The 26,309-nt window shown below is 47.5% G+C and overlaps 1 protein-coding gene across 1 annotated transcript; it reads right to left on the bottom strand.

The window, feature by feature from the left end:
• Positions 1-6,790: 6,790 nt before the first annotated feature.
• Positions 6,791-26,030, bottom strand: CYTH4 (cytohesin 4). The gene is made up of 13 exons (XM_065842807.2): positions 25,918-26,030; positions 19,731-19,813; positions 17,146-17,246; positions 16,812-16,878; positions 14,373-14,491; positions 13,907-13,987; positions 13,136-13,248; positions 12,415-12,563; positions 10,610-10,721; positions 10,084-10,160; positions 9,646-9,717; positions 8,205-8,359; positions 6,791-7,881 (listed from the first exon to the last, which is right to left on the bottom strand). The coding sequence occupies exons 1-13, from the start codon at positions 25,934-25,936 to the stop codon at positions 7,809-7,811; spliced, it is 1,221 nt and encodes a 406-aa protein (XP_065698879.1). The 5' UTR covers positions 25,937-26,030; the 3' UTR covers positions 6,791-7,808.
• Positions 26,031-26,309: the final 279 nt, after the last annotated feature.

A 26,309-nucleotide genomic window follows, 5' to 3' on the forward strand; every position in this document is an offset into this window, starting at 1 on the left:
TGCAGGTATTCATAGAATCATAGAATGGTTTGGGTTGGAAGGCACTTTCAAAGATCATCTAGTTCAGCCCTGTGCTATGGGCAGAGACATCTTCCACTAGACCAGGTTGCTCAAAGTTCCGTCCAACTTGTCCTTGAACACTTCCTTGTGGGGCATCCACAGCTTCTCTGGGCAACCAGTTGCAGTGTCCCACGACTCTCATAATAAAAAATTTCTTCCCTATATCTGCTAAATCTTGCCCCTTGTCCTGTCACTACAAATCCTGGCAACCCCTTTAAGTATTGAAAGGGTACAATAAGGACAGGGACACCTCTCATTAAGGGTAGTCTATACACACTAGTGTGTTGTCTGCCATTACACAAATTCTAACTGTATCACAGCAAAGGCATCACTGTATGAGCATCAAGTCGTGCAAGGTGAAGCTGTGCACATCTGGGGTTTAGGGTCAGCTGAAATTTCCAGGGATGTTTGGGTGCGTTTCTTCCCTGCAGCATGTGTCTCTGAGCTGCTTTGCTCCCCCTGCCCTTTCCCACTGCCTCCCTGAAGTCCCTCTAGCCTCTTTGTGTGTGAAGGACACTTTCTCCTGCCAAATGACCTCTGGAGAGGAGGCCAAGCAACCCATTAGCTCCTGGATATTGAAGTCACAGCTTCAGAGAACAGCAGTGCAGCTGTTGAGGCAAGTCAAGGGCTGCAGCAAGGAAAACAGCTCTGCAGAACAGAGCCCTTATATACTATATAATGATTTCAGGCTTGCCAACCCTCCCTTTTCTCCCTTCCCCTGATACCTTGTTGTTTATTCAGGGTTGATTATTGGTTCCCATTTTTGTATTTTCCTGGTCCTGTGTTAGCTCAAGGCCAAGTATACTCATGCAAGAGGAAGGGGATATCTGTGGTGAAAATTTAGAGGATCTTCTGTCACTCTGCCAGCAAAAGCCACAGATCCTGTCTGTGCAGAAAGTGAAAACATTGCCTTCGTTGTGTGAAGCTGTCTCTGTCCTTTTCTCTCCACGGAGGTCTGGTCCTGGAAGCCCTGCTGGAATCTGTGGTGTTTTTCCCAGTCAGAAGGCAGCAGGCAATGGGCAAATCACTGTTATCTGTGTCTTTTCCTTCTCAGGGAGGGCTGTGAATCTTTTTCATTTAGGTAATAACAGTCTTTTGGCAGTGCCTCCAGCACAAACCCAAGCTGCAGGTGAGCAGCAGGAGCTAAGGAGTTTGGCTCAGATTTAGCAACTCACTTTCCACTGAGAATAGGGGGTTTTCCCAGAGCTTTGCCAAGGCAGACTGAGCTCCCAGAACAGAGACCGTCTGAGGAGTGAGAGAGATGGCATTGCTTGTCAGGAGAAGGGAAGAGGGAGATTTTTTTAAGATTGTAGGACAGGGATGTGTTTATAGAAAGGGATGAGTAAAGGCCAATGATACCCTGGGGTGCACCAGAAAAAGTGTGAACAGGAGGTGGAGGGAGGTTCTCCTTCCCCTCTACTCTGCCCCGGTGAGACTGTATCTGGAGTATTGTGTCCAGTTCTGGGCTTCCCAGTTTAAGAAGGATGAGGAATTACTGGAAGGAGTCCAGCGGAGAGGTATAAAGATGATGAGGAGTCTGGAGCATCTTTCTTATGAGGAAAGACTGAGAGAGCTGGGTCTGTTCAGCCTGGAGAAGAGAAGGATGAGAGGGGATCTTATTTATGCTTATAAATATCTCAAGGGTGGGTGTCAAGAGACCAAGGGACCAGACTTTTCTCAGTGGTGCCAGCAATAAGATGAGGAGCAATGGGCACAAACTGAAGCACAGGAGGTTCCATCTGAATATGAGGAGAAACTTCTTTACTTTGGAGGGTGCCAGAGCACTGGAACAGGTGGCCAAGAGAGGTTGTTGGAGTCTCCTTCTCTGGAGACATTCAAAACCCACCTGGACACATTCCTGTGCAATCTGCTCTGGGTGAATCTGCTTTAGCAGGTGGGTTGGACTAGATGGTCTCCAGAGGTCCATTTCGACACCAACCATGCTGTGATTCTGTGAAGCACAGAGGGCAGAAGCACCGTGGGAAAGAGAGGTCAGGGACAGAGGTGAGGTGAAGGGATTAGAGCAGGGGGGAAGTAAAGGTGGAGAGTGGGAGATTCTGGAAAAGGGCATAAATATGGGCAAAGTTGAGAAGCGTCACAATTCTGATGATGATGGAAAGTCTAAATAGTATTTGTTGAGGAAACAAAATAATAGCTTTCCGTATGCTTTATGCCATATTGGAGGACAGATCAATTACAAGCTCCAAGAAATTCCTATTACATGATTCTTCAAACAGTTGCAGGAGTTTGTATTTCTCTCTCTTTTATTTTCTCTCCCATGTTGCAACAAAAGATACATGAGAGAGCACAAATGAAAAAGAAAAAAAAAGAACAAGCTCAAACTCAGTCATGGGTTAAGTTTTTTAATATATCAGACTATTTCAGGGATGCTTGTACCTTTTGGACTTTTTGCCCCAGTGGGAGGCCTGTGAACCCAAAAGGAGGCTCTGGTTTAACCATGGATGTGATGCCACTCAGATAGGGCTTCACTGTCACTCAGGAGCTTGCTGACTAGCAATAAATATTCATAGAATTGATTAGACATTAATTGCACAAATCACCACCTCTTCAGCCAGCCCCAGGAGTCTTGTTGCCACCCACCATAGTTAATGAGGCAGCAGAAAATGTCTTTTCAGTAGGTGCCTTAAGGTCAGCCTAGTACCTCAGAAGGAAGAGGGGACTGTTAAATGCCTCACCTTGCAGTGTCACTTAACATAGCCACCACAGTCCTCCCCTAGATTCTGTCTCAGGGGAAGGGCTGTGTTTCCATTAGTGTAGCCCCCATGAGGCAGGAGTCCTATGGTCTCTGTAGACCTCAATGCAGTCTGTCCTGCCTCCCTGTCCACATATACTGGTTGCTGTCCATCCTCACAAGGACTGCCCTTCCCTTTTCCCCTGTGATCTCTTTTCTTCCCTTACAAGCTGCTTTTACTAGAGCACTTCTGCAAGAAGAGGCATTGGACTGGGATGTGTGTGTACCTGTGTATGCACAGATGTGCTTGAGTATGCGTGACCATGAGTGGGCAGGACATAGCATGCTCATATGCACATCTGCACCTGTGCTAGTACTCACATGCAGAAAGGGACATGTAACCCCACTTATTCAGCGAGGTAGAGGAGCAAAGACACGCTGTTCTAGCAGGGCATATGGCCCTCTCCTTACACATGCTGTGCCCTTGGGGGCCCAGATTTGGTGGCCACCTTGCACCATCTCCACTGTTTCCCCGAAGTGTTGGACTGGCAGGTCTAAGCGACATTACTCTTCAACCCAATGGAAAGAGGAGAGCTGTTGAGATATGAAGCGCCCCTTGGTGGTTTGACATAGTGATTGCGATAAAGGTTGAAGGCTGCTCAAGGGATGTCAAACCTTGTTCCTGACATTTGCACCACCCCTGCTCTGGACCTGAAGCGAAAGCCATGTTCTTATCACTGCAAGCCCTTCTTCGTCAGCTACCCACACAAAACCCAGACTCCTCCATCCTTCCTGACTCTTTCGTTGTAGTTCCCTCTGTCCGACCGCGCACAGCCTCCTTGTAGTTAGCCCAATAGCACCAGCCTCCAGGAGCAAACTGATGTCTGTACATCGGCTCACACACACAGAAATGTGATAACCTGGGACAGGACACATTCATCTTTGTCACAGGGCTGCAGCAGGATTGGAAATGGCATGGTGAGATGAGACTGCTGCGTGCCTCTGTCACGGGCACTTAGAGCAGAGCCACTGCAGATGTGACAGCAATGATGCTCCTTGGAACCCTGATCAGGTCTCAGCCCTGGTCTGCCTGGGCTTCCTCCAGCCCCCCAGGCTGGTCCTTCATCAGGCTGGAAACCGGAAGTGAGCCAGAACAAGGTACAGCAGAGAGGTCACGGTGCCTTTGAGAGCCATCCTGCCCTTCAGCTTTGCGCTCTGGACTTTCTGTGTGAAACACATTTTCAAAGTTTTAAGAGGGAGGAAGTGCAGCAAGGGGCACCCACCCTCAGGTAACAAGTTGCTTTCCAGCCACCATACATAAGGGATGGGAGACAGGAAGAACTGCCAGTGTTGGCCCCACAAATCTGACTGCACCATTCCAACCAACTCTAATACAACAGGGCTGTGCTCCTTTCCATACCAGTGACTCATCCCAGAGGATATGACAACTATGTCTCTGAGACCCTTGTAACAGCCTTCTCTTCCTCCAGGTTTATGGGGTAAGCTGGCACACCTGTTGACCTCTCTTGGTGGCAATCCCTGCACTGGTGTGGAGGGGTGAGGTGTGGGAGCTGACATGGCATATCACAAAGGGAGCTGAAAGGCTGGCAGTCCCATTTCAGGTAACCCTGTTTCGCTAGCAGAAAAGAGGTGCTTGATTTTCCCTTTGTGCTGAAGGGACACAGTTGAGCAGCTTCAGGCCTGCCAGGAATGGACTGTATCACAAACGGGTGCTCTCACTTCACCACTGAGCAGCACTGCTGGCTAATGTACTTGCAGAGTCCTGCCTTCCCACAGGCCTTCATTTGCTCATGAGCTCCCGTGACCAAGGTCATTCACCCCTTGGAAAAAGACAGGTTCAACTCCAGCCCTTTGATCGGCTCTGAATCTACAATTCAGTCCAGTCTGTCTCCATTCGCACACTGCCCTTCCCCTCCACCTCCCAGAGTTTTTCTCTACCCTTTGCTGGATACCTAAGCTGCACGGAATGAGCCTGCTGGCTCTCCTCACAGCTGCTCTGTCTCTGTCACTGCAAACAATTTCTAGAAAGCCTTTTTAAAATGTATTAGCCTTCCAAAAAGGCACTGATAAACATGGGACAGGAGGAAGGGAAGAAGGGGGGAGGAGGCAGGATGCAGTGATGTGGTTTATTCCACTCATCTGCAGTATCTTACTCCCAGCACATTTATTAAAATAGATGGACATTTATTATGAAAATTAATTACTGGGTGTGTGCAGGAGTCCTTAGGTGGGCAGGGAATTAGTGTCAATCTTCTGCCTGTATTCTGTGTGAGCCACATACGCTGCCTATTATGAGAAAGAGAAACACATCTACCAGATCGCAGTCTGTCAGATTTAGTACCTGAAGGGCTTTGTGTGTGTCTGTGTGTCTGCATTCATGTGTGTGGTACTGCAGTTGCCCTCAACAAAGGAACTGTGTGAGAGTGGCCAGCAACACATGCCCTGGTGGTGCAACTGTAGTTGCATGAGTTGTTCCCATCATAAATCTGCAAGGGCTCCAAACATGGCTGTCAAAGCACACAGATATGGGTGGATGGTCAAGTTTTACAGACCTGTCCTGAGACACTCTGGTATTCAGCAGGCATGAGGTCAGGGATACCACTTGGAGAGTCCGTATGTTGCATTGCTGGTGGGCAACATCAAGTACCATTGTGTTCACGGTACTGAGGAGACTGGGACATGGCGTAACAAGGAGTTTGGAAATGAATTTTCTGTGCTGGAGCTGAGGAAAGGCAATGGAAATTCAAACTTACCTCAGTCTCTAGGAGAAAAAAAACCTGGTCCATCTCCTACTGACTCTTGTGGTTGGTTGGAAGGCTGGAAATTACACGATTTCCTGTCTCTCTGCATTGTTTTGCCTCTCACAAGTTGTCCTTCCCACTCTGTCCCCACTAGGAATAATTCTGCTCTGCAGTGCATGGGTATTTGGGAGCAGAAGAGAGGAGAAAGTACATAGACAACCTGAAGAGAATTGCAAGGATTTTGGGTGATGAGGGACTAGGAAAAGCTTGAATAGACCCTGCCGTCATAGGAATGATAGAGGTAAACCCTGGGGAGGGCTTAGCCTGGATTTCCTCACGCAAGACCAGATTGCGGATAGAAGAGAGAATCCAGGCTACATTTTGATGGCTTTTGTCACACAGAACACAAGCCTGAGAGGCACCAGGACAGAAATTTCTCACCCAAATCCTAGGCTCTGGGGCATCCTTCACCAACCAAGTGCATATTTATATTTCTCTTACGTATGTTGGAGATGTTGCCAAGATAAGGGACCATATTCTGATTTATCTTCCCACCCTGGACACAGCACTGCCTCCCTGCATTGAGCCCCAAGCAAGAATGAATGTGTGTGTGAGCACACGTGCTCTAGAGCAGTGGGCAGCAAATTCGCTCCATATCACATCAGTGACAAAGAGATTGAACACAGGAGACATTTGCAGGCGCGAGCAGAAGAAAACCTTCACGTTCCTTCTTCGGGGTGAGCGCGTGCTTCAACTCCGAGATACACTCCCTGCCTCTTGAAATTAATTCAACATTCCTGTGGCTTGGGCAAAAATAACTAGAATGAATAATTGGGCTGTGCTGGCTTTGTTGCAGATTGCCTGGTAGGTAGAGCCCTCTGCAGGAAGGAAAAAGGCAGGAGACTGAGACAGCATCAGTGTTAACTAGAAGAGACCTGAAAGGTAACAGATGAAATAGCAATACCTTATCATGTCCTCTGACCCTGCAGGTCTAATTGTCTCTAGCGAGTCCCTGGTATTTGCCTCTGTGCTGTTGCCAGCTCGCAGGGTCACAGCTCCCTGTGCCTTTCATCTTATCCCGTTAACTTCTGCTCCCTCCCATGCTGCCTGCATGCCCGGTGCTCAGCTGCCTGCATTCTAGGTGCAGTGCAGAGCTGCAGTGGTGCTCAGGCTGCTGCGCCAGCCACAGGAAAACAACTCTTCTATCTTGCATCCTCTGCCTTTATCACTAAAACAATCATGTTACCTTGAATCTGGGGCTTGTTTCAAGCACTTTTATTTCTTTCTTGATATAAGAGACAAAAAAAAAAAAAAAAGACTCCAGATGAAACCAATGTCTGAAGATGGGAATGCCTCTGTGTGTGTGTGCTTGTCCATGTGGTGTGTATGCACCTCCAATTTTTCATGCCTTCTGGCTGCAGGCCTTTCAGATACAAAGCCCAGACCTCTGGGATGGTACAAGGAAGCATCTTTTTTTGGGAGGCCATCAGCCAGGAGGAGAGCTAGTGTTTGGGTTTCTTCCCTAGGGAGACCTGTGGTGGTCCCTGAGTCTAAAAACAGAGACACAAAAAATTCAGAGCTGCTTCCCTGGTCCCACGGCCTCTCTACACTCAGTTACCCCTTATTTCCCTATCCAGCATCTTTAACTTTCTAAAACCTATGACTCAGTTACAGAGCAGGGACTTCCCAGGATTACAGCCCTGACAGCTGTAGGAAGAGGTAGTGAGGGTTCTCTTCTGAGCAGAGGGCTTCTTGCCTTCTCTTGGCCTCTGGTTTCACAGTGAGGTGTTGAAGGTCAGTGGCCCCTTCTCCACAACCACTACACATCTGTTTGTGGAAGATAAACCACTGGGGCTTTTCTGTTCTGCAGCTGACTGGACCATGCTCAGCTGCTCTGAGAGCATCTATATGGTTCCTCACTGAAAAATACCCAGGCCTGGTTTGATAGCAAGAGAGGCTGGAGACATTCTGGAGACATTCTTTTCTCTGCTCAGATTCTGTCCTACATGCCTGGGGCTATATGGGAGAACCCAAAGACCAGTTGTTGTTGAGCCTTTGCAGTCAGACGTGGGAAATGACATGCTCATATTTCCGACAGTCCTCAGTGGATTGCACCCTGCGCCTCTACCTTCAGTTTGGAAAAGGAAGAATCAAGTTGTCTTGTCAGTCACATTCCTGCTAAGTGGGAGGCAGAGGGAATAAATTCTCCCAAATTTCTTGACTGGAAGAGCCCAGCATGGGAGGGAAGTTGTCCAACAATTACATCCCCCTGCTGTCAGTGACCACGTCAGGGCTCAGTTTTTGCTGGCAATCTTTTTCTTACGTGCTGACACCAGGTCATAGAAAGGATCCTGTGTGATGCTGGTCCTGGAAATAAGAGGAAATGGGAGCAAAAGTAAGTAAATACTGGACAGCAGCACAGGCAGCCTAACTGAACTTGTACAGAGAAACCATTCAACAAAAGGCAGGACTGGAGGTCTGCAGGCCCGCAGAAGAAGATTTAGCTGTGGCTGGAGACTCTCCAGAAGGGACCTTGAAACTCTTTGAAGTCAAGAGGTACCGCTGTTACTGGACTGGAGACATTTATTTCCACCCCCTTTTTCATGTTCTGGTAGCCACATGCACTGCATGACCTCAGTCCCTGAGGCTGAATAAAGGCAAGCTCAGGCGTCCGGTTCTGCTCTCCTCACCGTATTGCCTCAATCCACCCATCACGTTCTGCTGGTGTGGCTGCTGAGATCTTGTAGGACTGATGCTTGCCTTCAACCACTTTCCCATCCCCATCTGTTTTGCAGGCTTTGATCTTCTGCCCTTTGCAGTTGGGATTGAAGAGCTCAAAGCAGTTCTGTCAGAAATGGAATAAAATGGAGCAGAAGGGGAGGACAGGGTGGACCAAGGAAACCATGCTGCCTTCAACCATGGGTGACGGGTTTCCAAAGGGGAAGGGAAATTTCTGTCTCTGAAATGCAACAGAGCCTTTCCTTCCCCACCCCAAGATATTCCCGATGAATTAGATCTCCAGGCCATACCTATCATGTAAACACACTCTCTCTGTGAAGGTCTAGACACTAAAACAAGCTCTATGGAGAGATGGAATCACAGAGTCACACAGAATCACAGAATGTAAGGGATTGGAAGGGACCTCAAAAGATCATCTAGTCCAGTCCCCCTGCCGGAGCAGGAACACCTAGATGAGGTTACACAGGAAAGGGTCCAGGCGGGTTTTGAATGTCTCCAGAGAAGGAGACTCCACAACCTCCCTGGGCAGCCTGTTCCAGTGTTCTGATACCCTTACTGAGAAGAAAATTCTTCTCAAATTTAAGTGGAATCTCTTGTGTTCCAGTTTGAACCCATTACCCCTTGTCCTATCATTGGTTGTCACTGAGAAGAGCCTGGCTCCATCCTCATGACACTCACCCTTTATATACTTGTAAACATTAATGAGGTCACCTCTCTGTCTCCTCTCCTCCAAGCTAAAGAGCCCCAGCTCCCTCAGCCTTTCTTCATGAGAGATGCTCCACTCCCTTAATCATTTTCATTGCTCTGCGCTGGACTCTCTCCAGTGGAGCATCAGAAAACACCAGAAAACACCTTCTGGGATCTGTCACTCTCCTCCACTCATGAAAATCTCTTCTCCTCTTAAGTAGATGCAACATTCTCTCTTCTGCCTGTCACCACTCAGACAGAAGGCACTTCTGCCACATCAAGAGTGGGTGTCCATAGAAGATATACAGACAGAGAGTGTCACTTCCTGGGCAAGTTTCCTAACACCACAGCATTCTCTGCTGTACATGTGCTGTAACTCGTTATGGAGAGTCCTGGTGAGAGAAATTGAACTCACCTCTCCTGGTGCAAAATGAGTGGTGAGTCAGCTGTGTGCATTCATCTCTGCCCCACTATACACACACACATTTGCACACATACAACGAGCCAGCCAAAGGGTAGCTTTCCCTTCACCAGATCTTCCCTGGTAAAATACAGTTATGTTTAGATACCATCAAGTTTAGATGGGTGACAAGACAGTTTGAAACGGTACCTTCCCTCTGAGAAGTATGGCAAAAGTAGCATGCGTGCACCCTGTCTACCCTCCAACTGCCTGTGTTGGCAGAGGACCAAGCAATGGAGACTTACTGGCTTTTTGGGATCATCCACCTTCCGGACTGATAGGTTCTCCAGGGGGATAATGCCCAGAGGCTCTTTGTCCTGAAGACAAGGAAATGTGAATTAACACCCAGCACGCTCCCCCAATCTATGTCACTACTTGCAGCCTCTCTGATGTGAACCTTTGGGGGGCTGACAAGAGCAGTGCATGCCTGGGGAGACCATCTCCATTTACACAACGGAGAGCTAAGTTAACAGGAGATCACAGCAATATCTGCAGTGTCCGGCCTCTCTTCTTCTCAAGACTGGAGGCAAGGAAACACCACGGGAGAGAAGGGAGGTCTGACTTCAGTCTGGGAGCACAGGATTGAAAGGAAAAGTTGCCCCCTACCCTCTGTTCCTCCCTGGGCCCTCAGAGGTTCATAACCACCCAGGACACAGTTTCTCAAATGGGACTTAAGCCTTTACCGTGGTATATTCAAAGTAGTACAGGCAGTTATCGGTCAGAATGAACCAACGGCGTTTCCAGGTTTTCACACGTCCTCCTAAAGGCAGAGAGGTTCAAAAGCCACTAGTCACATTCTCTGTCATCCTTCCCTTCCCCCCACAAGCTCCAGATGTGCACACACAGGCAAACCCTCCCATCTCTCCCTGGAGATCAGCCCCAAGGAAGCATCCGTGGTGCTCACCACTGATGTGATGTTGTATGATGGACACACACACGCAGGCAGCCAGTTTTGCTCTGATGGGGCTGGGAACAGGGAGGGGTGAGGGATTATCTTTCTGGGTCCCTTTTTGAGCAGTCAGAGCCTGCAGGAGTGGGCTGGGAGGAGAGAGCAGGCAGCTGGTTTCAACAGCAGGTGTCAGCCTCACCCCACCGCAGCAAACAGGAGGGAAGGACAGCGGAGAAGCTGGTGGGTTCTTTGGGGGATATTTGTGGTGGGAGGCAGGTGGGCACAGAATTCAGAGGAACTAGGGGAATCCTCCACCTTACCTAGTTTCAGGAGCCAGCCCTCACGGTTAGGGTTAAAGAAAGTATGTGTGAGATCATTCCCATCATCCTCTGGTATGGAGAATGGCTCATTCTTGATGCTCTCAAACAGATTCTGCCCCAGAGCATTGGTGATGGAAAGAGAGAAAGAAAGACAGGTTTGTGACAAAGCTTGTACACAACTCTCACAGGTCCATCTGGTTCATCACTCTGTTTCCAGAGGGGCGGGAGGCTGAATAGGCAGGGGGACAGGCAGTGAGCAGCAGGGGGTACAACAACCCTCAGTCTACACCTCACAGGGTCTCATGGGGGATCACCAGCTCTTCTGTGCATCCTGTGTCAAAAAAAGAGACCCAATTTGGAAAGCCACAGACACAAAAATGTGCACCCATATCAACAGGGGCTGCAGTGACCATAGCCAGCATGTCACAAAATGCTGCTGTGGGTAGTAAGGCACTGGGGGGGTCACAACACAGCAGAGACCACAGCCCCATTTAGGCCCTGGATTGGTGGTACCAAATGCTCCACTGAGAACTTGATATGTAGAGAGCAATGCACACATCTACATGACCACAAGGAGGCACATTTCGTAGAACCAAGGCTTTTGCACTGAGGGGCATAAAGGGTGACATTCGTAACAGCAGAGTGACAGGGAGGCCGGTTACTAGCTTTCAAGGAACACAAAAATGTCACTCATGTCATTGAATTTGCGAACATTTATTATACAAGTCCCAAGCCAAGAGAAAAAAAAAAAAAAAAAAGAAGAAGAAACTACAGTCTCATGCAACATCCTTGAAATTGCTTGAGAGAAATCACACCCTGGAGAAAAATCTAAAGCCTGTACCCTGAGGGGATGCTGCTCAGAAAACCCAAGTGTGGGATGTAGGCAGTCTCTTTGACACAAGACACCAGTAATTCTCCCCAGGATGGCTGGGTGAAGCTAGACACATGTAGGCAGGCTGCCCATGTCTACCTTGCCTCACAGGGCAGGTCCCATGCCCAATGAGCCTTTGGGAAAATGGTAGCTCCAGCTTTGCTAACGGATGCCTCCCCTGTTGCCATCTCCCCAATTCTGCATCTTCATCTTCTGAGATCAGAAACACCATGGACTGGCTGAGAGCTTTAGAGATGCTGGAAGAGACCCTGGTACTCAATTGAGGCTTGTTGGTTCTACTCACTCAAAAATATACCCTGGTGTAAGAGAGGTCAGGCACTCGTGTCCTGACTGACGTGAACACTACAGCCAGCTGAGACATTAAGGCATGAGCAAGGGAAAAGGATTTGTAATCTGGGCCACAGTGACATTGTCTCACAGACACATAAGAAACACACAGACCCCTAAGGGGCTAGGACTCCCAAAGATGGCCAAAAGATTCAGGTGCCCAGCTAGCTCCCACAGAGGTGCGTGCCCCTTTCACACAGCCTCATACTTACACAACACACAGGCACCTGCAGCTCATGTCTGCTTGTCTCACATATTCACAGTATTGTTCCTCTCTCACACAGACACATTTAAAAGCACAAACTTTATTTAACCAATACTGCTATTCCCTGAATGCCTCCAGCCTCTTTCTCTTGCTTCATGTCCTCACCAACAAGCACATGTGCAGCCCCTCTCCCAAGCAGTTTCCACTCTTTTCAGCTCTGCTTTTGTACATACTGCTCTCTTTCCTCACGCAGCTCTTCCCCTTGTACGGCAGAAGGTCAGTAGGCCTGTATTACACTGAGACCTGAGGACCTTTACTTCTCAGTGGACCCCAAGCCAGAGTGAAAAGAGGGACTTAAGAGAAAATGTGAGGTCTTCTTACCTTTAAGAGCTCTTCTGGCAGGTCCCCTCCATTGTCAATGCCTCTGTTGATGGATACAAACCTTTCAAAGGGAGGTTTGTCTTTCACATTGGGGTTGTGCAGGCTGGTGTTTAGCATGATGATAGAGAAGGAGAGTATATAACAGGTATCTGACAATGAGAAAGAAAACCAGGATGGGTGGTACTTATTTTAGAGGGCAGATCAATCTGGACTCTAACAGGTGGCTTGGTTTGCAGTCACTGGAGAACAGCCTCATCCCCTCCACTGTAGGAGGAAAAGGGAGATGTCCGCTCTGCTAGGAGTAAGAGGGACAGACAGGTCCACAGGAGAGCTGATCTCCTATGGTGGCGTACCTCCCAAGGTAATGGGGCAAGTTGGGTAGATCTGGCCTGATAATGGCTTTGCCAGCAGGAAAGTTTCTAAAGACCAATGTTTGTCAGTGCTATCCTTGCTGTGATGAGGTATACCTCATGTGGGGCTGGGAGAACTTCTCAAGTCTATTGCCAATGGAGATGGGTTGGAGCATAGTAGCAAAAGGAGGACTAGAGGCCATCAGTCTATTGAAAAGCTTTGCAGAAACTGGGCTGTCTCATTCAGCTTAAAGGGAAACATCCACACTTCCAAGTGATGCCCTCTGTGCTTTGTGAATGGAAAAGGGAAGTTCCTCTCTCTAGCAAAGAGTGGCGTTCGGCTTTACAGGGCTTCTTGGGCCCATAACTACCTGTTGACTGGAACACTCCTGGGTTGCACTTGCAGTACCAGTTGGCAAAGGCCTCCATCATCCGGTCAATCTTCTGTGCTTCCCCAGGCAGCCGGAAGCTCCATAGGAACTGTCTATCAGAAGGAGCATGACAGACAGTCAGATTGTGTGCAAGGGAATTTTATCCCTTCCCTCAACCCATGGGGCACCATGAAAATGAAAGAAGTCATCCCATCATGCTGGAGAGAACACAGTGCATGAAGCAGGAGGTTTCCTCTCGCTAGAAATTGCCTGGGCTTATCAGCCTCAAACACACTTGAAGGAGGAAGCAGAACTAAGCATCCTGGAAATCACGGCTACTCTTTCCTAATGAGTGCTCTTCAAGGCAGCAGAGTCCTCAAGTGAAAGGGTCCTGCCAGGAGGCTGGTGTATAAAAAAACCAGATGCCCTAACCCAGAGTCGTTTTGTCACTGACATGATGGGCTCTGTGGACAGAAACGTTTCCTGGTGCAAAAAATAACTTGCCCTGTCCCCTCATTATGATCCACCTTGCTTTCCCAATTTCTCTGGACTTGCTTCTCTATGGCAAGTCCAGTCAAGGGGCCATGAAAGAGTTTCCCCAGGAAAAGCTGTTAAGACCTCACAGAGCAAGAGTCTTGGAGCCAACACACACAGCAGGGCCTTGGGAAGACCCATTTCCACCCAGCAGAGCTTCACAACCTTCCTGGGTGGTAAGACTCAGTGGCTGAGCAGGCTCCTGTTCCATCTCCTGCATCCTGCATGCTCACTCACCTCAGCGCCTGCACCAGGTTGAGGTTGGCAAACTGGTGACACGCCACAAAGGCTTGGAGGATCTGAATGTTTGTGGGGTCCCTGGGGGAGGATACAGAGAAAAGGTCAGAAGAGAGCTCTGACCCTGCTCAGTTTGAATGCCCCTTGGTGTGATGATGTACATCTGGCTCCATCTAAGCCTTCACTTCCCTCTGACCAACACGACATCATGATGCATACTCTTATCTGGGAATACTGACCCCACTACAAGCAGGGGGACAGGTATCCCATACAGCCAGCCTTAGTCACACTCCAAAGCCCCACCCATGACAGAATGTCCTGCCCACCCAGTCCACTGCAATTTGAGGTATGTTCAGTCTTGGCACCTGACTGAGGTCTGCCAGGGGTCATCTAAAATCGTAGTTGAAAGTGGTTTAGGCAGGACCAGGACTTCAAAGGGCCTCCTCATTCTGGCTGGGTTGCTCACCTACCACCCAGGTAATCCCCAATGGCGGTCTTGTTCAGGCCTTCACCCTTGTGGAGGAATTTGGCGATCTCCTGTAAGTCTGGAGACAACACTTCATGCTCAATCAGGTACTGGATCCCCTGGGGAAGGAGAAGCAAGACAGGGAAGTGAGACATCCCTGTGGGTTGATAAGAAAGTAGGACCCTAACATCCTTATGTCAGCCTTCCTTGGCTTTGATGATGCTGCCTCCTCTGTTACTCCCCAGCACCTTAATGGGATACCACAGCCATCTTCCCACCCTTTTAATCTACCATAGTGCATCAGTTCCACTTCCATTTCATCCCTAGATTCAGATAAATGTTTCACTGGGATGGAAACTCAAGCAAACAGAAAAGGACAATGTAGGTTAAAAGTCCAACAGGCAGGTAGATTTAAGGCAAAGTCAAAATAGTTCATTTTAACATTTTCGATCAAAATATCTCAGTGTTCTCTCCCTAAATGTCTTTTCTTTTTTCTCAATTAACGTAACAAAAAACCCCAAATGTTTGAAAAAAATGACAATAAAAATGTACTCAGCCAAAACTATGGGCTTAAGATAATTCAAAATTATTTTTCCTAAATTTTCATCTATGCCACAGAACAGAGAAGTCTGCAATCTTTTCAGCTCTATCCTCCCCAGCCAGTAAGGATAGAGTATGTTTTTATGGAATACAGAGGGTTTGAGCTGGGCTGTAAAAAGAGTCGATATTCTATTTTAGAGGGAATTTCATGAATTTTAAAGTCACAGCTTTTGTTCTGACTCTTAGCAATATCTAAAACCACTGTGACTCTACAGACCACATTGCAATTCTCCTCACAAAGTACAATACAGGATTGAAAATTGGTTTAGATCCATCAAAATGTTCTACTTCAACAGAATCAATTCACTTTGCCTTGTAATATATAAGAAACTATTTCTAAAATGCCCCAAAGAAAAAGCAGTTTCAAAAGAAGAAATTGAAATGTTTGTGAGATTTTTCCACACTATTTTCCTTTCTTTTTCCCCAGACGGAATTTCAGTAAGATCAATTTAATTTTGTAAAGCATCGCAGCGATGATGTGGCTCCATTTTCCAGAAGAAAATGTTTCTCCCAAAAGGTTCTGTTCAGCCAGATTCCTAATGCTTCCCTCCTCTAGCCTCAGGAACTTGCTCTGAGATCTTGAAGATAGGAACTCATTTAAAGTCTCAGCATTGCATAGATGAAGTGTAACCTTAGCAAGGAGGGGCAAAGAAAGTTTCTTGCATTGCAGCACCTGTCAGCCTATGCAGCATGTAGCAAAAGGGAAGCAATAAACAGAGATCTGCATATGCTTATTCTAAAGTAACAATAATATAGGCACATAGGATGACATTTCGACCAGGCTGATCAGCATTAATCTAACAAAGCTAAACTAGTTTGAGGTCAGAACTAGTTCAGGTATTTCTGCACGGCATGGCTCAATGCCACAGCCAGATGCCTTTGAGGCCTTTGAGGTCAGACGGAAAGACAGAATGAAAGCTGCTCTCACGCAGGCTGGAGGTGCTGATATCACTGCTCTGAGATAGCTCCCGGTGTCAGAGGGACATCCAGGGGGCTGGCAAGCGCTCCAGCTGTGGTGTGGTCACTGGGGAAAAGGCTTCTTGAGGGTCTCGGTGGGGCAGAGGAGGAGGCATGAAAAGTTGTCACTCAGACCAGTAGCCACCTCAGATGCTAGCTGTGGTGGTTAGCTGACGATGAGCAATCGTTCGATCGCAGCTTGTGGTTTTCCTTACAGAGCTCAAAAAATGGCCCACCAGTGAAGAGGAAGGAAGAGGGAACTGTCTTTCTCACATCTTCTCTACTTAATCATGACAATTTTAGAGTTTTTTGCAGAGAGCTGAAAGCTATGAAGGCTGGACCTTGCTGGTCAGAGTCCCAGAAAGTGGAAAACCTGGATTCACTCAAAAATCCAACCAGTACTACCAAAACAAAAACTATATCCCAAATGACAGAGGCAGCTTGTCTTCAGTTCTAAATGAGCCAAAGAACCTGACACACTCTCAAACATCTCAACTTCTTTTTACTTCATTTTCTTCTGTCACACTATGGCAAATTCTTAGCCTCCCACAGGCAAAAAGAGCTGGGCTGAAGGAGATTTGGCTCTCTCGACGCATTGGCAGTATTAAAGCATCCTCCCTTTTTTTCCTCTTAGTTTTGGGTTGTGTCTTATGGGATGGCCTATAGGCATGTGATGGTGGGAGGCAGCACAGCTTGATCATATCAGAAGACTTTATTCAGGGACAGGAAGGACGGTACTACTAACTGGAGCCTTAGTGGGATAGGAAACCAGCCCCACAGTCCCACGCCATAGTTTCTTTGGCATGGGTAGCTGCAAGTGGACCAGTAGCCAACAGAAGTTCTTCCAGATTTCTCCTCATAGGCGGAATGAGCAAACCCTACCTTTGCAGGGTCCATGTTGAATTTCTTCCGGCCCAGGCACAGAAGCTTATCCCTCTGTGATAGTTTGCTGCAAACAAGAAGAAGGAAAGTCAAGCTTAGAATAAAGGGCCATGTTTCAGTTACCTCACAAGGTAACTCAGGTATCTCAAGGACAGATGTCTTCCAGAACAGGAATTCCTATCCAGGAATAAAGAGAAATCCCAGAGGAGACGAGGGTATTCCTGGCCTATTTTCCATGTCCTTGTTGTGATCCAAATCCCATCAGTGCTTTTGTTTTCTCAAGATCAAGACAGAGACTTCGTAAACAAAGAAATACCCATCTCATCCCACTTGCCTGGTCTGCTCCCCAGGATTATTGTCTGCCTGTTGCCTCTCCTCTGCATTTTGGAAGCACTCAATCTCTGCAAACACTTCAGCAATCTCTTCCTTCAGCCTCTGCAAAAGAAATAGCAGAAGGATGAAGGCGATGGAGGGAAAAACAGCAGACGCATACAGAGTGTGTCTTACTTTTTCCTTCAATCAGAGGAAGAGGACAGGTCAGATGGTCACAACCAATCAAGGATGTCTGTGAAATGGGAACTGCTCTGGGGTGACCCTGATGGATTCCAGATGAAAACAACGGGAGATAGGGGCAGAAGGATATTGTCATGTCTGTTGTCAATCAAGCTTAGCCAGTGTGGAGAGTCAGATAACTCTACCCCAGTGTTGATTTCAGTTCCTCAAACAATGCCAGATGTGAGGCTTCTTCCATTGTGCCCATTTCCTTCCAGCTTTTACTTTGCATAGCCCTGCCACACATCCAGGAAAAGGGAAGTGCAACCAGTAACTGTGAGGTCAACATGAACCTGAAGTGGCTATGGTGTGAAACACAAGAGTTTTTAACATATCTATCATTCAAATACCAGTGAGCAGATACTTGTCTTTAGGTGAAGAAGAGAGGAGGAATAAAAGAGGAGTAATCATTGTCAAATTAAAAACAAAAATAAAATCAGAGTTATGGTAGAATTCAGTTTCCTTTAGGCCCATGACAAGCCATGGCCTTCTTGGCTGGATATTCTGTGTTATCAAGGAAATCAAGATGCCTGTATCTCCTTGTTTCCATCCTGCAGTTATGGCCCCCTCAGAGCCAGATTGCATCACTGCTTTCTTCCAGGAAACACCCAAATTTTTCCGCATGCAAACCAGAACAGACAGGGGACGATGGGTTGTTTTATGACAGATATTGCCTCAACAAGGAGTGAGGGTGTGGCCACAGTATGCACTCAGATAGCGAAACCGTGAAGTTTGTCAATATCCCATGATCTAATACAGCTTTTGGATTTCACCTTTTTTCTGGCCTTCATTCTGTTGTGCTTCATCAGTCTGCCAAAGCTGGGAGTGTTCATTACTAAGTTTTAGGTATTGCACAAATGTAACAAAGCCATGATCTTAACCCTGGATTTCAAATGTTCATCAGTTTTATTATTTTATTCACTGCTGTCTTCAGACAGTATAACAGGCAAGTCTAGACCCATCCTCCCTCTCTCCCCACCAGACATCCCCCCAAGTCTTTGTGTTAAAGGATATTGCTAGATATTTTCTGATGAAATCCACCTGGGAGAACATCTTTAGTTATAGGTACTCTTTCACCTAAACTCATTCTGCTCTGCTGGACAATGCATATCCCACAGGCTAATGGCTTTGAGATTTAGAGAATGGGTCTGTGTAGTCTAGCAGCTTTTCTTGGCCCATTGTGGGTAAAAAAATGCAGTATTCCCATTCAAATATTCTGCCTTCTACAGTGCCCATTGCCTGTTCCAAAAACTGAAGAAATAAGAATCACACACAAGCAGACCACAGAGAATCATGGAATGGTTTGGGCTGGAAAGGACATTAAACATCATCTATTTGCAATCCCTCTGCCATGAGGAGGGACACCTTCCACTAGACCAGGCTGCTCAAAGCCCCATCCAGCTTGGCCTTGAACACCTCCAGGGAGGGGGCATCCACAGCTTCTCATGCACATACACATTGCATGCACCTTTTTCGCAAGGAAGGACAAGGTACCATTCTGATTTTGTAGCAGAAATGGGGTATCTGGAAGCCTGAGAAGTGATAGGTAATTTGGCTTAAATCTTTAAACATGGAAATACTGCGCCTATTCCCCAGACATCCAGACATCTTCATATTGTGGTAAAATCAGTGCAGGTTCAATGATTCAGTGCAATAACCTCCCTCAAGTGGGAACCCCCATTCCATGGTGGTGAAGGCAGAACAGAAGAGAAAGTGTACAGCACCACACATGACTGTGATGTGGTATTACTGACTGATTTTGAGTCTGCCACTTTCAGACATTTTAGGAGTCAGTGGAGAAATGTTTGAGCTTGCTAAAAGGGAAGAAGAAAAGCAAGTTCAATCATGGAAATGCATGTGGAAAGTCCTGCCATGAAACCTCTCTAAAGAGACAGGATCCTTCATGGAGGAGTTGTTGGACATCCACAAACCAAACAAAATATTGAAAAACACAGGAGGATGCAGCAGGTAACTAGGATTGATATGTCATTAGCAAGTAATCAGTAATTAAAAATAATCATAAATGCTAAGCCAGATCCCTGCCAGTACGGGTTACTCATACTAATTTCCTTAATCCTAAACGTGCAGTCCCAGCTCATCCCTGCTAATGAGCTGACCAGTCTTTCACAAACATCCCATTACGGTAGCTGATGACTCCTGCAGCAGAGAGTACCACAGGCTGGATGCACACTGGTGGCAAATGTGCCAGGGCAGCCTGAAGGCCAGAATTCACGTTGGACCATGCCAGAACAAGTGTCTCCTGTGCAGGAGCATTTCTACATGGCCTGGACTGCTAAGTGAAGACACTCCTTGATGAAAACATTTTTGAGAAGGCTAAGCAGACAGAAGAAACAATATGGTCCTTACCTTAATGTCCTCCAAAAGCTCCTGTCTGTGCCGCCTGATTGTCTCCATTTCAGCCTCTTCAGCCTCACTCAAGTCAGATGACCCTGGAAGAATGAAGAGATGCCTGTGAGAATAGTACTGGGGCCAACACACCACAGGAAAATCTGTCTCAGACACTCTCCTAGGGTCATGCCACAGCAACTCTGATTTCTGTGTTCCAGCATCTACGTTCCCTGCTGTTGCAACCACTGCATCCCAGTCTTGCCCTGCAAATGGATCTCAGTCCAGAGTGAGCAGCACAGACTCAGATACCCCTCTTAGCAGCCAGATGCTGTGCTGGTAGTCTCTGATCTAACCCTACAGCATCCCACCCTGCCTACTCAACCAATTTTGCTCGCTACGAGAACAATTAAGAGATCTTACCAAATGCTCTGTGACAGTTTCAATGTCAGGCACCTTTATGGACAATACCTTTACCTCTGCAAAGCTGTGACATAAATACTTCATCTACATTTAAAGCTTCCATGAAGACCCATTGGCTTCATGGATTGATTCACTGCAGCTGGAGTCAGAAGTGGATTAAGAGAGAGAATCGAGGTTTTTCAAGTCTGAAGGCAAGATCAGGGGGATGAAAGCCTTGCTGAAGAAGGAGCATCTGTGGGTGACTGTTGTTATGTGGATTACAGACAATGCAGAAATATGAGTAGGCTTCCTTGTAATGTACAGGAACTCAAACAGATACCAGCAAAGCCAAAGTGACCACAAAATGATTCATAAAAGACCTAGAAGAATTAGGGTGACAGCACTGCTGCTAAATATAATCCAGGTGAGGCACAGCCTCTTCAGCAAGGAAAAGGAGGAGGCTGCAGCCCTGGGGAGAAAAAGTAGATGTTAAGCTCCAGGAAAAACATCAGGGGGCATTGTGAGCAGAGAGGACTGGAGCTCCTGGGAGGTCACTGCAGAGCTTGCAGTCAGGATACTTGCTGCACCTAAATACTATGAGACAAAGCTTCTCTGGAAAGCCAGGTCAGGTCGCTGGATGTCCTGCTCCACTGTTTCATAAGCCAAAATTCCCTGGGTGTCCCGTCTTCCTGGAAAAGGGGAAGTGGCACCAGCTGCCTTGGAAATTCTCTTAGTGTGGATCTCACATGCAAAACAACTGCTATAAATATGAATGGGGAAAAAAGGGGAAGGAACCAGCTAAGACAGACAGAAGGAAAAGGAGACAAGGACAGTCATCTAAGAGTCCATGTGCTTCTTTCCTGTTATGACCACAACAACTCAGAGAGATCTACCTTCCCCAGTCCTAATTTTTCCCCCATCCTCCCAGCTGGTTGGGTTTCAATGTGCTAAGTCTGTCCTATTACTGCTCCGAGCAGCCTGATCTAGTTGAAGATGTCCCTGCTCATTGCAGGGGGTTTGGACTAGATGACCTTTGAAGGTCCCTTACAACCCAAACTGTTCTATGATTCTGTGATTCTCAGCCTGCAGCCTCTCCCCATCACTCCTCCTGCTGTTCTCAAGTCTTGCATTCCCTGGGGAGAGGCTGCTGAGCCTCTGGGAGAAAGCACTAGGCAAAGAGCCAACATGAAACCTGGGCTGGGAAGGACCTGTATCCATCACCTCCCAGCTCTGCAAGCAGCCCTTGTGAAGAGCTGAAAGAAACTGTCTGACAGCTGAAGCCAGTCAAGAAAGGAGGAAAACCTGTGGCATCCAGCAATTCACAACAGCCAAATCTGTATGTGAGGCCAAAACACACAAAGAAACAAGCGAGCAAACAAACAAACAGAAACAACAATAAACCCATGTAGCTGCTTTGTGGCTTGTTAGGTAGGTTGCTGACTTCCCCTTGAATGTCAGCCCTGCATCTGAGAGTGCTGCCTGAGTCCTGTAGCTTATTTCATCTCTCCTGTGGTTTTGGCATCTGCAAGAGATGAGGCCAGCCTCTTGGGCTCCCCAGCTTTATCTCCCTCATCCCTATGGGAGCTGGTAGTTGTGGAATCACCAGCATGATTTCTCAACAAATTATCACTAAGACCTTTTGTCCTGTATTTCTTTCCACAAAAGCACTGGAGCAGGACATACTTGAGGAACCGCCCTTTTTCCCCCTCCATTAGCAAAGTCTGTGGTGTGGCTGGTTGCTTTGCTTCAGTTGTTCTTTGTCTATTGAAGGAGCCTAAAGCATCTCAAAGAGACATGAGGCTCCCAGAGGACACCCTCTCACCCACATGACCCCAAATAAATCTGTAAATAACTCAGTATGCCTTCCTCCTGAATATCTGAAACCTCAACTCCCAAGTGATGTACCTCTGCAGTTTGTCAGAACGAGAAAAGTGTGGGAAGGACTGTGTGGGGAGGGTGGGGGAGAAGAATCATGCAAGTCATGGAGAAGGGGAGGGAATCAAGGGATAAAAAACAAAGAAAGGGTGGAATTGGGAGGAAAAATGGATAGATTAAACTTTCAGAGCAATTTAGTTTGAGCTGCAGAGAAGGTCCTTGTAAGGTTTCCGAGGTTCCCTAAACAGATTAAGTCCCTGATTGCCTTGGAAAATAATTCTGAGGTCAGTGCCTGCACGTTACTCTGCTTCCTTACCAGAAGGCCTAATGCTCTGCTCAAGGATCTTTGGAAGCTGTTCACCAATGTTATTGCATACATTGGGCTCTGCAGTTAGGGGCAGTGAACACAAAAGGTTTGTTTGAGGAACCATCCACAGAAAGGCAGAGAAGGCAGCAGAGGCAGCTGAGCAAGCAGTGAATGAGATAGCGAGAGGTGGCTGCTCTGCCTTTCCATCCCTCTCCATGATGAGAATGAGCCCTGCCAGCAGGAGAAGGAAACTCCAAGTGACACACAGCCTGGCTCGCTCCAGACGCTTCCAATGGCCAAGTGAATTCAACCCTGCAGCAGGCGACTGAGGAACGGCTTCAGCCTTGCCAAAGTCCTCAGTACCACCAAGTTCCACTTCCTTCTAGGGCGAGGTCAGGACACAGATGAAGCATAGCCCTGGTCAGGGTTCTCTGCACAGGGGAAAATTTCACACTGATGAAAACACCAGTAGGTTTCAGGGCGATGCTGTCAGCCAAGCCAGCACTGAAGTCTTCCAGTTCACACACACGACATAAAAAATGGCTAGCATCTTTTCCAAAGAGAACACAGAATTATAGAGTCATAGAATCATTTTGGCTGGAAGAGACCCTCAGGATCATCAAGTTCAAACATAACCTAACTCTAGCACTAAACCATGTCCCTAAGAACTGTGTCTATATGCCTTTAAACCCCTCCAGGGATGGTGACCCCACCACTTCCCTGGGCAGCTTGTTCCAGTAACTGACATTACGTTGTTGCTGGAATTTATTTTCAGAGACCATAAATTGAAAGGAAAGCACATCAGCATCACATTTTTGGGGCTCACACCTGCTTTTGAGGTTGTTTCCACACACTCAGGCAGACCCAGATGGAAAGACCTGCCGGTTCTTAATGAGGCTTGTATTTATAGTGCTGTCACTCAAAACAGAACACAGAGTTCGTTTGCAGTTGTGGTGACTTACACCCTCAGCCTGCCCATCTGGAGGGCAGGTTGGAGTTACCCGAAAGTCTGGGTACTCACGTGGCCAGCAAAGGGGTAGAGCTGCAGGGGTGGCCTGCTGAAACAGCGTGGGGAGGTTACGAAGAATGACTGCTTCTGTAGCACTGTCACGGACCATCCACATGCTACTCACCCACAGAATAACAGCAGAGATTCAGCTGACCCATTTGCAAGGCAACGTAGGGCTCCGAGTGTGGCTGCTAAAGGGTTTGGCCAGCTCCACCCATGACAACACACAAGCCGAGCAGCCTCATAGGCACCTTCTCCTTCTGCCTGGATGAGGTGCTCTGATGGAAGAATTCACCTGAATTTTTTTTTTTTTTTTTTTTTTTTTTTATATGGCTTCTGTGTAATTTCCAGCACAGAACATCACCTTCCCAGGCAGGTGCCAGGCTGGTACCAGGCAGAATACAGGAAACCTTCCAGCTCCTGAGTTCCCTCCAGCCCAATCTTTCTCCTTCCTCCAGCCACTCCACAGTTCTCTTCCATCTTGTGTCAGAAGAAATTCAACATGGATCTCACACAGGTTTAATTTGCGCATTCCAGCTATGGAGGGAAAGGTGTGAAGAAGAATTTACGTTGTGTCCTGGTGCTCTTATCCCACATGACAACTTACAGCAATCAGGATAGCTTGCAGCCACTTTTGCCTGTAGGTCTCACCCCACATGTTCTAGCACGTGACACCACAGAACCAGTCTGCTCTCCCATGTCTCACATACCCAGCTCACAGATTTGGTGTACTGGCTCTGTGGCATTACCCAGACAGTTGCTAGAGGATTCTGAAGGAAGCTGGAAAAGAATATCTACTGCAGGGAGAGCAGCCGCCCCGTAGACACTGTTGTGTCAGACAGGTATCGAACAGGACCATTGTGTCTCCAGGAACCAGCAGCTCCAGGAAAAGGTGCAAATACACCTTTGACCTTCAGGAAAATCATGCCACAGCTGCAAGACTTGAAACACATCCAGGGCTCCAAAGCTCACTGTAAAGCTGCATTGGATTGGAGTAGATGATCTTGAGGGTCTCTTCCAACCAAAATGATTTTATGATCTCCAGAGATCACTTCCAACCTCAACCATTCTGTGATTTTGTGTTCTGAGGGCAGCCTTGGCTCCCATGCTAAAGCAGCATCAAATAAGCCCACTTTCCCACCCAGGTGTGAAGTGACAGGTTGGGACTCAACAAAGACATTGGCCAGAACCAGTGTATTTCTTTAGGCATTGCCTGTCTTCAGACTTTGCCTCTAGGCAGAGCTGAGCAAACCCACATTGTCCTTGAGCAGGATCTCATCATGCTACTGCAGTGTGTAACTTTTAAGATATAATTAACTCAGTAACATGTAACTTGAGTGAATGACTGCATCAGACCTTCAGTTCTGAAAGCCTCAGTTTCTGTGGAATGGTCACCCCAAAATAAGCAGCAAAACATGAGGTACCCCCTTCTCCAGCCCAGCTTGTCCTGCAGACGCTCTATTCACAGTTGTTTTCAGGTGATGAGGGCTAGGTGATTTGGAGACATCTGCCTTCACCAACATGCATAGCTAGATGGTGGTGAGAGCTCAGCTCCCACAGTTTCCATCAGTTTCACTGACTAGCAAGGCTGGTGTGCAGTTTGAGTGTGACCTTACCTTGTCTACCCACCTAAGGAGCTAAAAAGTGCGGAACAGTTGCTGAAACTGGGCACTGATTTTTCCCTTCACTCCGTGCTCTACATCCTCTACGCAAAAGCCTCCGACAACAGAGTCAGACACAGCAGGGCAATTGCTAGATGATCCCTTTTCTTCCTGGCCCTTGTTCAGCCGATTCCTGTTCAGATCTCTCTGTTTACCACCTTTGATCAGACACACGCTCAGAGCTTCCTCAGCTAGAGGCTAGAAATATTTGGTCTGGCAGTATGCCTTTCCCTGCTGAATCCCAACCTCTTTATCCACCACCTGACAAAGTAGGAAATAAAACCTGAGATGTCTTTCAGTTCCTCAGATGTGGCTTATCTCCCCCCACCCCCATCTGCCTTTTGAGATTATTTCAGAACCAGGCAGGCCCACCTGCAGGTCACTTGTAGTTGATAGAACCCTAATACAGTATTTTACCTTTAACATGGACATAAGCAAAGGAGCCCCCAGTACCAAAAGCCTTGCAAGCATGTTGCACTGAGATACCCAACTGCATGAGAGGCCAACAAAGGCAAAACAGCTCCTGGGTGCTATAGGGAAATACCACTGAGAAGCTTGCAAACCATGTCAGAGCTGCACGGAGAGAAGCCAAAGCTTATAGGTGCTCAATCCAAGTGTCACATATACCCTTGATACCCCTGAGTCAGCTTCCAGCTCAGCTCAGGATCACCAGCAATAGAAACTCTCAGCACAAAGGCCATTCAAACCAGTGGGGAAATTTCTCCTGATGTGAAAGGAGTTTGCTTACGAGAGAGTAAGTAAAAAGGAAACCATGCCTAATGCTCAAAGCTGACAAGAATTAACTGCACCACCAGGGTTCTTCCACCATCTCATTCTTCCAGCCACCAGCTGCAGCGTCCACTCTTGCTGCTGGGATTTTGTGGTGTGCTCTGCCCTGTCAAACTGAGCACACAGCCCTCGCAGAAAACAAGGCACAAGAAGTTCAAGGCTTACCAGCAGCACAAAAATCCATCCTGAAGAGCGCGATGTATTTTCAACAGAAGTGGTGCTCCTCCTTGCCTTCTGCTTGCTCAGATGCTTCACAGAACTGGAACAACTTGGAGCCGGTGACCAAGATCGCAGCCGCACTAGGGGGCGGGTTGCCCTGTGACTCCGCCCTTCCTCTCCTCGTCCCTCCGACCACATCTCATCAGCTTGCATCAGTGAAGGAAACCGTGTGTGCATACTGCTGTCAGCTAATGCGGGCTCCTTGGCTGCTCCTGTAACGCAAATCCACAAATGCGTTCCCATGCCAGCAGCTTTTGAACACACACGTGTCCGAGGGGACTGAAATGTGTAGTGAGAGGCTGATTGTACCTCGGGCTTTTGCCTGAGATACTCTGAGA

Source organism: Patagioenas fasciata, chromosome 1 (assembly GCF_037038585.1).
Source record: "Patagioenas fasciata isolate bPatFas1 chromosome 1, bPatFas1.hap1, whole genome shotgun sequence".
In the NCBI taxonomy this organism is placed as follows: domain Eukaryota; kingdom Metazoa; phylum Chordata; class Aves; order Columbiformes; family Columbidae; genus Patagioenas; species Patagioenas fasciata.

Coding starts and splice junctions, on each gene's coding strand:
- CYTH4 (XM_065842807.2), bottom strand. Junction 16,879..17,145: donor AATCCTGGGGAGCAGACCAG/GCAAGTGGGATG, acceptor TCTTGTTTGCAG/CAAACTATCACAGAGGGATA. Junction 10,722..12,414: donor TGCCAGAAGAGCTCTTAAAG/GTAAGAAGACCT, acceptor GCTCTGGGGCAG/AATCTGTTTGAGAGCATCAA.